The sequence below is a fragment of the Coregonus lavaretus genome, assembly GCF_964263955.1.
Source record: "Coregonus lavaretus genome assembly, chromosome: 14".
Classification (NCBI taxonomy): Eukaryota; Metazoa; Chordata; class Actinopteri; order Salmoniformes; family Salmonidae; genus Coregonus; species Coregonus lavaretus.
The window spans coordinates 45,767,483-45,780,386 of NC_140001.1; the positions used below are offsets into that span (position 1 = coordinate 45,767,483).

The 12,904-nt window shown below is 40.3% G+C and overlaps 1 protein-coding gene across 1 annotated transcript in view; it reads left to right on the plus strand.

The window, feature by feature from the left end:
- The window catches only part of prdm6 (PR domain containing 6), a gene marked incomplete at both ends in the record, with an annotated part of 48,696 nt that overhangs the window by 13,226 nt on the left and 22,566 nt on the right, over nt 1–12,904 (plus strand). Inside the window, one exon of the mRNA XM_084176629.1 lies at nt 10,159–10,286. Within this exon, the coding sequence (XP_084032755.1) occupies nt 10,159–10,286 (128 nt within the window). The remainder of the gene's footprint in view (nt 1–10,158; nt 10,287–12,904) is intronic.

Sequence of the window (12,904 nt, forward strand, 5' to 3'; positions counted from 1 at the left end):
TCCTATAACACACAACACATATTATTCTTATACAATTCCTGTGTTTCTCACATATGTGACAATATGTACTGCCAACATGTAGTTCTGTATTTTGTGTATGAATGTGGCCTACTTCATCTAAGACATAAAGTCCACTTATGTTAGTTACATGTTTCAGCAGTACCCATATAAGAATACTTTTGATTCATAGAGACCCTTTCGAATGTGCCATACGTGGCACAGTTATACAGGTGTAACAGAATGGGCTATTGTGCTAGAAAATGTTTAATAGGTTACTGGAATTATATTGAGTATTGTTTATTCATGCTATCGATTATCCCTGTATTAGAGTGGGAAAGAGAGCTATGTTCAGAAGTTATGCATTTTTATAATAAATGAGTCCTATGAAATATCCATTGACATTTTGCATGCTGAGCGCTATTGCAAATGCACCTCGTACTGTGTCATCATTTGCTCCCGCATTCTCTCGGTCGTCGGCCCTAGAGCATCTTTTCGCTGCTCGACTTCGACACTGGGCAGCTCGAGCCTGGCCCTGGGTGCACGCACCTTGCACAGCCTATCCTCGTCCTCCTCTCATCCGTGGACCATGTCCTCTTCCTCGGCTATTCTGATGACGAGCAACACATTGTATATGTTGATTGTCAATATGGGAAGCTACAAATAGACTTATGATTTTCAGATTAAATATTTTAAAGGTAAGTAATAAAAAGTAATTACTGAAGTTATGAACGGGTACTGCTAATCCTGTAGCTTTATCAGTAGAATATTTGCATTAGCTACATATGCACGATGTGGAGTATTTTCCTTTCTCTTTCTTTTTCGATTCTAGTTTGATAAGCTAGCTATAGCCAGAGCCATGTATTTTGTGTTTCTAAATACATGGCTCTATATATGGCTCTGGCTATAGCTAACAAGCTAGCCTAGCTCGACTAACAACCGGCGATGTTGTCATAAAATACATCAGTTCGTAAATCAGTGTTCATAAAAACACTATGCATAGCTTGTATACCTTGCCTCTTCAGCTGACATGTCGAAAATATGGTATTTGTTTACACAATTCATGTGACAACTCTGTTAGCTAACTACTGTCGGTCTCTCGTCAATGTGCATCTTGCTAGCTGTCACTCAAATGATGAGGGGCTGAAGCTAATTGGCTGGAACTAGCATTGCTAGGGGGCTGGCCCACGTGGGCCAAGCTTGAAGTATGTCACCAAAATGTGCGTAGATTCCCTGAATAGGGAAATAGTGCCACACAGCTTCCAGAAAACAGTCGCTTTCAAACACATTGACACATCCAGCCCAAAGCGGGAGGTTTAAAAAATACGCCAAAGTTCCGGAACATCTCTTTAATCGTCTGTGTTACTACCACTGGCACAATAAATGGTTATTTCAGTGTATCATCATCCTTTGGTAATAATGCTAAATGGTAATTATAGCTAAATGGTAATTATGGCAATTATTGAATGAGTGGTTTGGCCTTGAACTGCACACAATCCAATGAACTGAAAATGAAAATGAGCATGATCACTTTAGGTGTGTTTACACCATTGAACCGATACAGTGCGGCTCGACTATCTCATTTGAAGCATCAATCATACGGAGCATAACTGATCCACGTAACCCATTTACATGCCAGCATCGCTTGGGACATGGCCGTTAAGTGTTTCTGCAGATAAGAAACCAAATTCCATTAGCCAGGGTGTGTGTGCACATGTGTGAGTGGTGGTGGTGGGTAATCCTGCCTGCTTGGGGTCTGTGCTATCCCTGAGTGGGCTGGGTGGGACTCTCCCCAGCTCCCAGCCCCCGTCTAATGGCTTCGGCGGCTGATTTACTTGCTGTAATAAGGCCAGGAGGTCAAACGACTATCAGGCAGCCTTTGGGGTTGCTCCTCTAGCAAGGCATCGACACACAGCTGTTCCAGGACGATTTACAGCCCGGACAGTGACAGGGCCCAATCAGCGCGCCGTAAATGTCGGCCCAGGGAGATTGAGCAGTAACTAAAGCAGTGACAGGACACTGGGAGACAGATCAATGGCTGAGGGGCCACTGAGAACTAACTGTAAGCCACAGCACCTTCTTACCGGACTCAGGAAAAGTAAACATGAGGACCATAAATGGGTGTTATATGTTCTTGGATATCTTACACGTTATTGGATATCTGACTTCCTCTTCTGAACATTTACTGTATGTCATTATCCCCCTCCTCAACGCTCCATCGTTATCATATATGGTACGTATATAGTACTACTAGAGTATAGTACTTCTAGTTACAAAGAAATCATTATTATGTTTTCTTTTCTGCAATTAAAATCAGTTCTGTGTGGCGCCTGGAGAATTTGACATAGGACATCGGTCTCCATTTACTGACAGGGGTCATTCCACGAAATGAGTGCCTTTTGATATTTTAAGTAGAAATTGTGCACCAATATTGAATTGTAAAAGCCTGTTATATTAAATGAAGTGCCCTTTAATATAGACCACATGGAGAATTCAAAACATCAGATTTGAATATGAAAAATCGCTCGTTAAAGTGCCATAATTCTTCATTTTGACATATCCCTCCGTCAACCCTGTGTCACTTCTAGGAAGATTTTAACCCACTTAATCCCTAAATTTCTCCAAGTTTCACCATCAATGTAAAGCCCTAGTTATTTTGTTGCTTTGACAAAGTCGTTTCTAAAGATTATTTTTATTTCATGTGATTAGTGATTAATTTACATCTGTCCCTAATTTTAAGGTCAACCCTGTTACATGAACTGAACTCTCGTTTTAATATGGTGAAACTATTCCTTTTTAAATATTATTTTCAAAAGAAACATGTATCTAATAGTCAAATCATAGAGTAAAAGCAGGTGAGCTGGTTCTACATGTCAATCATAGATAGACAGGCTAGAAATGTTTTAACAATTACATTTATTTTGTTAAGCTTGTATTCAATTGCCACTCGCTGTTGCACACAACAACCTTCCATCCCCCGTGTCACAATTTAAGAAGAAATTGTCAACCCTGTTACAGTCAACCTGTTATTTTATTTGGCACTTAATAGGCACTTACTATAGTCCTTTTTAGATACCATGCAGATTTTTGAGTAGGCTATTTACTTTATATTTCAGTTTTATTGTAATTATGATATCGTTATACCAACACAGGACATATTATGGTATTGACATTTACATTTACATTTACGTCATTTAGCAGACGCTCTTATCCATGGCAAGACATGGCAGTTATTGTCTGTCTCTTGATCATGGTGTAGCTAAATTTCGTCCACTTGGCTTTGAAATGATTTGTTTGTTAACTAAACACAGTCGACAGAGGGGTGTGAATAACAAAAGAACGAAAAGCTCTTCTGCTCCATTTTACGGTTTATCTTTATTTCTCCTTTATTTGCTCAACACATCAGTAAAATCCCAATCCCACAACAACACATACAAACAACTCCCTTTGCTTACAGGACATTAGAAGTTATTGTAAAGCGGCCATTAAAATGCTGTATGCAGAGATTTATAAATTAGGCAATTTCCTTGATTATTGCAATCATTTACAAAATTGATTGCTCCAGTGAGCTATAGACAGATTTCAGCAATGCTATTGACAGGGTTCACCTCCGTAATAAACAGGCCGCTCCTCAATAAAGTGAGATGTCACTACGCCAGGGCTTGTTTAGCATGCAGAGAAAACACAAGGTCACGTATGCAGGGAAATGTATAATAATGGAGGGGCTGAACTGTTGACATTGAGAGCATACAGAGGGTAAGTCATAGGCTGTGGTGTTTATTGGACATGATGGGGAGAAATACAATGGGGTGCGTGTGTGTGTGTGTGTGTGTGTGTGTGTGTGTGTGTGTGTTGTGCTGTCAGATCCTGCAGGGAAAAAAATACACAAAACGGGAGGGAAAACTGCTTGAGATGCTAAATGCTGTTTTCACTGATGTCGAGTTTGCAGACACACACTTTGCCTTTGCTTTGCATTTGTAACCCTCTGTGTAGATTAGACTACAATGAGGGCTATCAATCAGAGTGTGTTTTCTGGGCTGCCCTGTCGTATATGGGTCATTCCACCAATTCGGTGCCTTTTGAGAAGTGTGACTTGGTCAAAAACCGTAACAGGGTACCGATTTCTTCTTAAACCAGTCATCAATCCTCTTGTGACAGGGGTAATGGAAGCTTGTTGTGTGCAACAGGGAGTGGTAATTTAATACAAGCTTCAGATGTTTTATTTTTTTAATGTTTAGCCTGTCTATCTATGGGTAACAGGGTTGACGTGTTATGTTCGACCTGAACAGTTTTTCACCACAAAACACCAGAAAATTGCCAAAAAGAGAAGAACCAGATCACCTGCTATTACTGTATGATTTGACTATTATACTGAACAAAAATATAAACGCAACATGCAACAGATTTTACTGAGTTACAGTTCATATAAGGAAATCAGTCAATTTAAATAAATAGATTAAGCCCTAATCTATGGATTTTAAGATACCTTAAATAAAAAGGTAGGGGCGTGGATCAGAAAACCAGTCAGTATCTGGTGTGACCATCATTTGCCTCATGCAGCGCGACACATCTCCTTCGCATAAAGATGATCAGGCTGTTGATTGTGGCCTGTGGAATGTTGTCCCACTCCTCTTCAATGGCTGTGCAAAGTTGCTGGATATTGGCGGGAACTGGAACACGCTGTCGTACACGTCGATCCAGAGCATCCCAAACATGCTCAATGGGTGTCATGTCTGATGAGTATGCAGGCCATGGAAGAACTGGGACATTTTCAGCTTCCGGGAATTGTGTAAAGATCCTTGAATCATGGGGCTTTGCATTATCATGCTGAAACATGAGGTGATGGCGGCGGATGAATGGCACGACAATGGGCCTCAGGATCTCAACACGGTATCTCTGTGCATTCAAATTGCCATCGATAAAATGCAATTGTGTTCGTTGTCCGTAGCTTATGCCTGCCCATACCATAACCCCATTGCCACCATGGGGCACTCTGTTCACAATGTTGACATCAGCAAACTGCTCGCCCACACAATGCCATACACATGGTCTGTGGTTGTGAGGCCTGTTGGACATACCGCCAAATTCTCTAAAACGACGTTGGAGGCAGCTTATGGTAGATAAATGAACAATTCATTATCTGGCAACAGCTCTGGTGTTGTGTGACAAAACGGCACATTTTGAAGTGGCCTTTTATTGTCCCCAGCACAAGGTGCACCTGTGTAATGATCATGCTGTTTAATCAGCTTCTTGATATGCCACACCTGTCAGGTGGATGGATAATCTTGGCAAAGGAGAAATGCTCACTAACATGCTCACTTTTTGTGCATATGGAACATTTCTGTTATCTTTTATTTCAGCTCATGAAACATGGGACCAACACATTTACATTTTAGTCATTTAGCAGACGCTCTTATCCAGAGCGACTTACAGTTAGTGAGTGCATACATTATATATATATATATTTTTTTTTCATACTGGTCCCCCGTGGGAATCGAACCCACAACCCTGGCGTTGCAAACGCCATGCTCTACCAACTGAGCTACATCCCAACACTTTACATGTTGAGTTTATATTTTTGTTGTGTAGATGATGTTCAATGTTTCTTTAGACATTGTTTTTGGAATAGTTTCACCATATTAAAATGAGAGTGCAGTTCACATAACAGGGTTGATCTTAAAATGAGGGACAGACGTAAATGAATCACTAATCACAGGAAATAAAACATTATCTTCAGAAATGACTTTGTCAAAGCAACAAAATAACTATTGCTTTACAATGATGGTGAAATTTGGGATTTAAGTGGGTTAAAATCTCTGTAGAAGTTACACATGGTTGATGGAGGGACATGTAAAAATTAGTAATTTTGGCACTTTAGCAAAACTTCTTTCACATTCAAAATCAGATGTATTGAATTTTCCATGTGGTCTATATTAAAGGGCACTTCATTTAATATAACAGGCTTTTAAAATTCAATATTGGTGCACAATTTCTACTGAAAATATCAAAGGGATGCAAAAGGACACATTTTGTGGAACGACCCATATTACTCTATGTGGAGGTAATTGGGACCTAATACGTACTGTAGGGATCAGTGGCTTCACAAATGTGTTCCAATGTACTTTAGATAGAAGTTCATAAAGCCTTCTTAATGCATGTTATGCATTTCCAACGTGTCGTACATAAATATTGTGTTGTCATGTGTTATGTCAAATCCATTGTCACATGAAGGCCAGAAAAAAATATCATGCATCATTTTGGGACAACACTATGCACATGTTGTCAATCATTATATTTTCATGCGACCTTATGATTTTTTTAGTCCAGGCACAATATGGATAATTTTTTGTGCTGACAGCACTCCATGTGTTTGTTATCAGCCTAATATAACACGTTGGAACAACATGACCCGAGACTCAGCAGCGCTGATAGCAGGATGGAATACAAATGTATCTATCATCTCAAAAGGAGTGAAAAACGATTCCACTCCAAAAGATATTTGGATACTGCAAAGCAAACACAAAAAATGATCAACATAAATATCACATCTGTAAACATCACTTGCTGTTGTCCAGCTGGACAGAATAAAATGAGAAAAAAATACCCATATAACAGTGAGAATATTTCTCAGTCAGAAAGACGGACGAGGACTTATTTCTCCCTGGATTTGGGAAGAGGAGCTTGTACTCAGCGGGAAAGCCTGGAAAATCTCCAGCATCAAAGGGGCTGGATCAGACGAGTCAAACAGTGTGCTGCTCCACAGGCCAGGGAAATGAATGGCCTGTCAGGACTTTTTCAAGTGGACCCCCAAAAAAAAAATGTTGGGGTGCAGTGAAGGGTTCAGTGGCTGCTGCTTGTGATCACAGCACAGGCTCTGTTGATGAGAGGCTGCTCTCCTCACTGCTTCATCGGCCTGTGGGATCTATAAGCACTATAGTACAGATGCCAGGCTGGCTTCTCCATCCAAATAGGATTTTTTAAATGTCACTTTTTCATCCTGCTTCTTTCCAAATAACAATAACCTGATGTTGAATGTCAGTACATTCTGTTCCCATTGCAAAATACGATTTTTTTGTAAATCGGAGGTGATTTTTCCCAAATATTCCCAACTCCATGACTGCTGTATGGCAGTGATATGACATTGATTCAGCAATTTCTTTATCCTTTATTTTTGTATTACGGGAAATTACCAAATGTAAGATTCCACTTTCTATTTCCCATCACACCTTGTCTATTATTAAGTGCTCACCACTTAGTTTAAATTGTGACTCAGTCCAGATTTGAGGATTTTTTTTTTTTTAATGTCAGCTGTTGGATAGAAAAAAGGAACTAAGTAAATAAATGTATAATTTATACCATTTTCTTAACAATTTCTTAACCTCTCTCTACAGTGCACAATCATCTCTTGTTTCTTTGTCTCAAGATGGACATGATCATTTAGATAAAGCAGCTGGAGGACCTGTCTTGTACTTGTGTAACAAATAGCTCCAGTGTAAGTCATGTCTTAAAGGGAAAGTTCACCCAAATTAGAAAATTACTATTGGTTTCCTTGCCATGTAAAGGTGTGACAGCAGTATGAAAAAAATATTTATGCACTCACTAACTGTAAGTCGCTCTGGATAAGAGCATCTGCTAAATGACTAAAATGTAAATGTAAATGTAATCCATTGCTTTGGTTTATTTTCTCGAGCACTGTTTCCACATGCTAACGTTTTAGCATTTGTGGCACAAATCTCATTCAAGTCAATGGACCGATATTAGCATTTTTCACGCATCATGTTCAAATGATCTATAAGTGACTTTGTTGAGGTTCACAATCAATTTGACATACTTTCGGATGATTTTGACATGTTGCGCAAAACATGCTAATATAAAATGCTAAAATGTTAGCATGTGGAAACAGTGCCAGGGAAACTAGATTGCTTACAGGGTAAGGAAACCAATATGTAATTTTGTAATTTGGGTGAACTATCCCTTCAAGTATTCTATCATGCTGTCAAAGCCGGAGATGGTTCACCAGAAAAGCCACAAGGATAAGAATGGAAAGGGATAAGGAAGGGGAATCACTGCCGACAAACTAGATGTCAGAGATTCAATGGGGTCAGTGGGGTCTTGAAATCTCATCCATTTAGCTGGTGGCCAGTGACAAGGCTCGAATCCCCCTACTGCCTAGATGCAAACTGAATGAACTGCGACAGGGATAAAGCTGTTTTATACATTTCTAAGAGTAGGACATTGTACATCACTATTGTCCATGATTATCCCTGACAAAAATATATTACAAAATAAAGAATTAAAATGTTTAATTCAGAAATTATTATATTGCTTAGCTACGGTCCTTACATCTTTTATTTCTGTCTCTATTTTTTCACTTCAATGTACTTATTAGTCAACCAGCTTTTCCGATATGTGCAGATTTTTTGCCATAAACATGATGAAATGGCCAAATAAATATATATTGTTTTCTCATTGTGTGGCTATTTCAGACTGGTTGGTTGATATACAGTGACTGATATTGGGGGCACATATGTTAACACAGCTTTAAGTGAAAGTGAGAGTGAGAAGCCCCGTTTATACCTGGTGCTAACCTGCATCCTTTGTCCTGATCTTGTCCACATTCTGATTGTACCCACATGTTCAGATATGCATCTACACATGGTATTAAAATGTGTCTCTTATCTGTCCCCTGTGTCCACATTGTGACCAGATTTCCTGGTCCCCTCCCTGTATGCAAATGATTTGACGGATATTCTTTAAAAATATTATGTATTTATTTAAAGACACATATCGATGTCATAAGTCAATGGTACCACCTGTCAATTACTTTAGAAGTGATCGTGATGATGATTTAAATTGTTTCACTGTCCAAATGTTGTATTATTGTCACACACCGGATAGGTGCAGTGAAATGTTTATATTTGTATTATTACAGGCTCAGCCATAGTAGTACAGCACATCTGGAGCAAATTAGGGTTAAGTGCCTTGCTCAAGGGCACACAGAACGATTTTTCACTTTGTCGGCTTAGGTATTCGAACGCTCTAATCCACGTGTCAAACTCATTCCCCGGAGGGCTGAGTCTGCGGGTTTTCGCTCCTCCCTTGGACTTGATCGATGAATTAAGGTCACTGATTAGTAAAGAACTGCCTCACCTGGTTATCTTGGTCTTAATTGAAAGGAAAAAACAAAAACCAGCAGACACTAGGCCCTCCATGGAATGAGTTTGACACCCCTGCTCTAACCACTAGACTACCTGCTGCCCTATGTCTACACTTGTGAGATATCCAGACACAATGCGTGCCTGACTACCTCCGGAGGTGGGCAGGAAGATCACAATCAGATCATTGTCTACACCTGTCTACAAATGTGGGCACAATCAGCACAAAGGACGCATGTTAGAACCTGGTATAAATGGGGCTAGAGCGAGGAAGGAAAGGAAGCCACTAAAATATTTGAAACCAAAATTGTATGCCATCCTTTTAAAGATGGAATCCGCAGTAGGTGGGAAAAGCGCCACTGTCCGCCCCATGGCCGGTGTTATTTTTTACAAAGCAGAGGTGGGGGTAAAACTAATTTCATTATTTATGCTGCTGTTCTATCGCACGCGCAATGATGTCAGAGGGGAAAAAAACGGTTTGTTGTTTGCAGTAACTTTGTTTTAATATCGCAAACTGACATGGCAGTTTCACCATTAAAGAGTCCATCTTTAACTCACATCATCAACTTTAGATGCTGTTAACCTAGGGCAAATCATTTTCATACTTATACGATACTCTAGGGCAGGGCTCTCCAACCCTGTTCCTGGAGAGCTACCCTCCTGTAGGTTTTTGCTTCAACCCCAGTTGTAACTAACCTGATTCAGATTAGAATGAGTGTGTTAGGTTAGGGTTGGAGTGAAAATCTATAGGACGGTAGCTCTCCAGGAACAAGGTTGGAGAGCCCTGCTCTAGGGCGAATCATTTTCATACTTATACAATGCTCTCACATGTACACTGTTTACATTTTACAACAACTTGTGGAGCTTGGCAGTCCATCACATTCCTAATTCCTGTGTGCGTCATTGTTGAAAGTTGTGTAGATAACGATTAAAGGGTGCTTTAATGAATCATGTTTGTTGTGTATCTTTAGGAAGACTAACTACATAAACCCCCATTGCTTTCCAGATCTATGACCAGGAAGGGACGTTACAGCACTTTATTGACGGCAACGAGCCGAGCAAGTCGAGCTGGATGAGATACATCCGCTGTGCACGACACTGTGGCGAGCAAAACATGATGGTGGTCCAGTACAGGTAAAGACTGCATGGAATGTGGGTGGGGAAGTACCGTGTTAGTTCCACCAGGAATTGAATTTGAATTTAATCATTTAGAATTTGTATTAACATTAATATTACTCCATACCATGTAGGCCCAACTGTGAGTAGAGCATGTGATCAACACAATATATTCAGGCATAAAGTATATTCACACTGCAAATTTGACACTGTCAGCTGTAGTCTATGCAGGCATACCATACAGATGCCATATCTTAATTTGATCATCATGTTGCAGGAATTTTCCTGCACAGCTGGGAATTCAAGCTTGTAGTGTATTTGAGGTTTAAAAAGGCTCCTAAAGTTTGTAATTTCCACTTAAAAATGTCAGACTTGATTTGCCCTAACAAAAAATTTATCAACCCCTACAAACATAATTATAATTCACATTTCCTGTTGGATTATTTTCCTGCTGTGAGAAACTGGGTCAAATTAAGATTCGGCATCTGTAAATAGTGTGCGTGTGTATGTATGTATGTATGTATGTATGTATGTATATATTTGTATGTATATATATATATAAATATGTATATATATATACATTTCCGTACATACAGTGGGGAAAATAAGTATTTAGTCAGCCACCAATTGTGCAAGTTCTCCCACTTAAAAAGATGAGAGAGGCCTGTAATTTTCATCATAGGTACACGTCAACTATGACAGACAAATTGAGATTTTTTTTCCCAGAAAATCACATTGTAGGAATTTTAATGAATTTATTTGCAAATTATGGTGGAAAATAAGTATTTGGTCACCTACAAACAAGCAAGATATCTGGCGCTCACAGACCTGTAACTTCTTCTTTAAGAGGCTCCTCTGTCCTCCACTCGTTACCTGTATTAATGGCACCTGTTTGAACTTGTTATCAGTATAAAAGACACCTGTCCACACACTCAATCAAACAGACTCCAACCTCTCCACAATGGCCAAGACCAGAGAGCTGTGTAAGGACATCAGGGATAAAATTGTAGACCTGCACAAGGCTGGGATGGGCTACAGGACAATAGGCAAGCAGCTTGGTGAGAAGGCAACAACTGGAAGAAAATTGAAGAAGTTCAAGATGACGGTCAATCACCCTCGGTCTGGGGCTCCATGCAAGATCTCACCTCGTGTGGCATCAGTGATCATGAGGAAGGTGAGGGATCAGCCCAGAACTACACGGCAGGACCTGGTCAATGACCTGAAGAGAGCTGGGACCACAGTCTCACAGAAAACCATTAGTAACACACTACGCCGTCATGGATTAAAATCCTGCAGTGCACGCAAGGTCCCCCTGCTCAAGCCAGCGCATGTCCAGGCCCATCTGAAGTTTGCCAATTACCATCTGGATGATCCAGAGGAGGAATGGGAGAAGGTCATGTGGTTTGATGAGACAAAAATATAGCTTTTTGGTCTAAACTCCACTCGCCGTGTTTGGAGGAAGAAGAAGGATGAGTACAACCCCAAGAACACCATCCCAAACGTAAAGCATGGAGGTGGAAACATCATTCTTTGGGGATGCTTTTCTGCAAAGGGGACAGGACGACTGCACCGTATTGAGGGGAGGATGGATGGGGCCATGTATCGCGAGATCTTGGCCAACAACCTCCTTCCCTCAGTAAGAGCATTGAAGATGGGTTGTGGCTGGTTCTTCCAGCATGACAACGACCCGAAACACACAGCCAGGGCAACTAAGGAGTGGCTCCGTAAGAAGCATCTCAAGGTCCTGGAGTGGCCTAGCCAGTCTCCAGACCTGAACCCAATAGAAAATCTTTGGAGGGAGCTGAAAGTCCGTATTACCCAGCAACAGCCCCGAAACCTGAAGGATCTGGAGAAGGTCTGTATGGAGGAGTGGGCCAAAATCCCTGCTGCAGTGTGTGCAAACCTGGTCAAGACCTACAGGAAACGTATGATCTCTGTAATTGCAAACAAAGGTTTCTGTACCAAATATTAAGTTCTGCTTTTCTGATGTATCAAATACTTATGTCATGCAATAAAATGCAAATTCATAACTTAAAAATCATACAATGTGATTTTCTGGATTTTTGTTTTAGATTCTGTCTCTCACAGTTGAAATGTACCTATGATAGAAAGTATAGACCTCTACATGCTTTGTAAGTAGGAAAACCTGCAAAATCGGCAGTGTATCAAATACTTGTTCTCCCCACTGTATATAATATACACACAAAGTAGTCCAAGACCATGAAGAGGAATAACTTAATACTGATGATCTGTGGACTAGATCCAATACTTTTGCAGTCTTGACCCATGATTGTACCAAACTAGGCCCATATCCATAGAGCTTCTCAGAGTAGGATTGCTGATCTAGGATCAGTTTTTCCTATTAGATCATAATAAATAAGATTCCATGGACAGCAGGAACCTACTCTGAGATGCTTTGTGAATACAGGCCCTGGTCCATAACTATGAGAGAGCTATGATTAGTGAAAACCTTTGAGACTCAGTTCCACATCATCCTATACGTGCACTCCTAATGCAGACACTCCTGTTTCCCTCCTCTGAGCCGTGTGGGGATGTCCTCCACAGGCAGTCAGCTGGTTTGAATTCCTTATGTTATGATTTGCAATATCTAAATGGAATTCTCTTCAAAGCAGCTC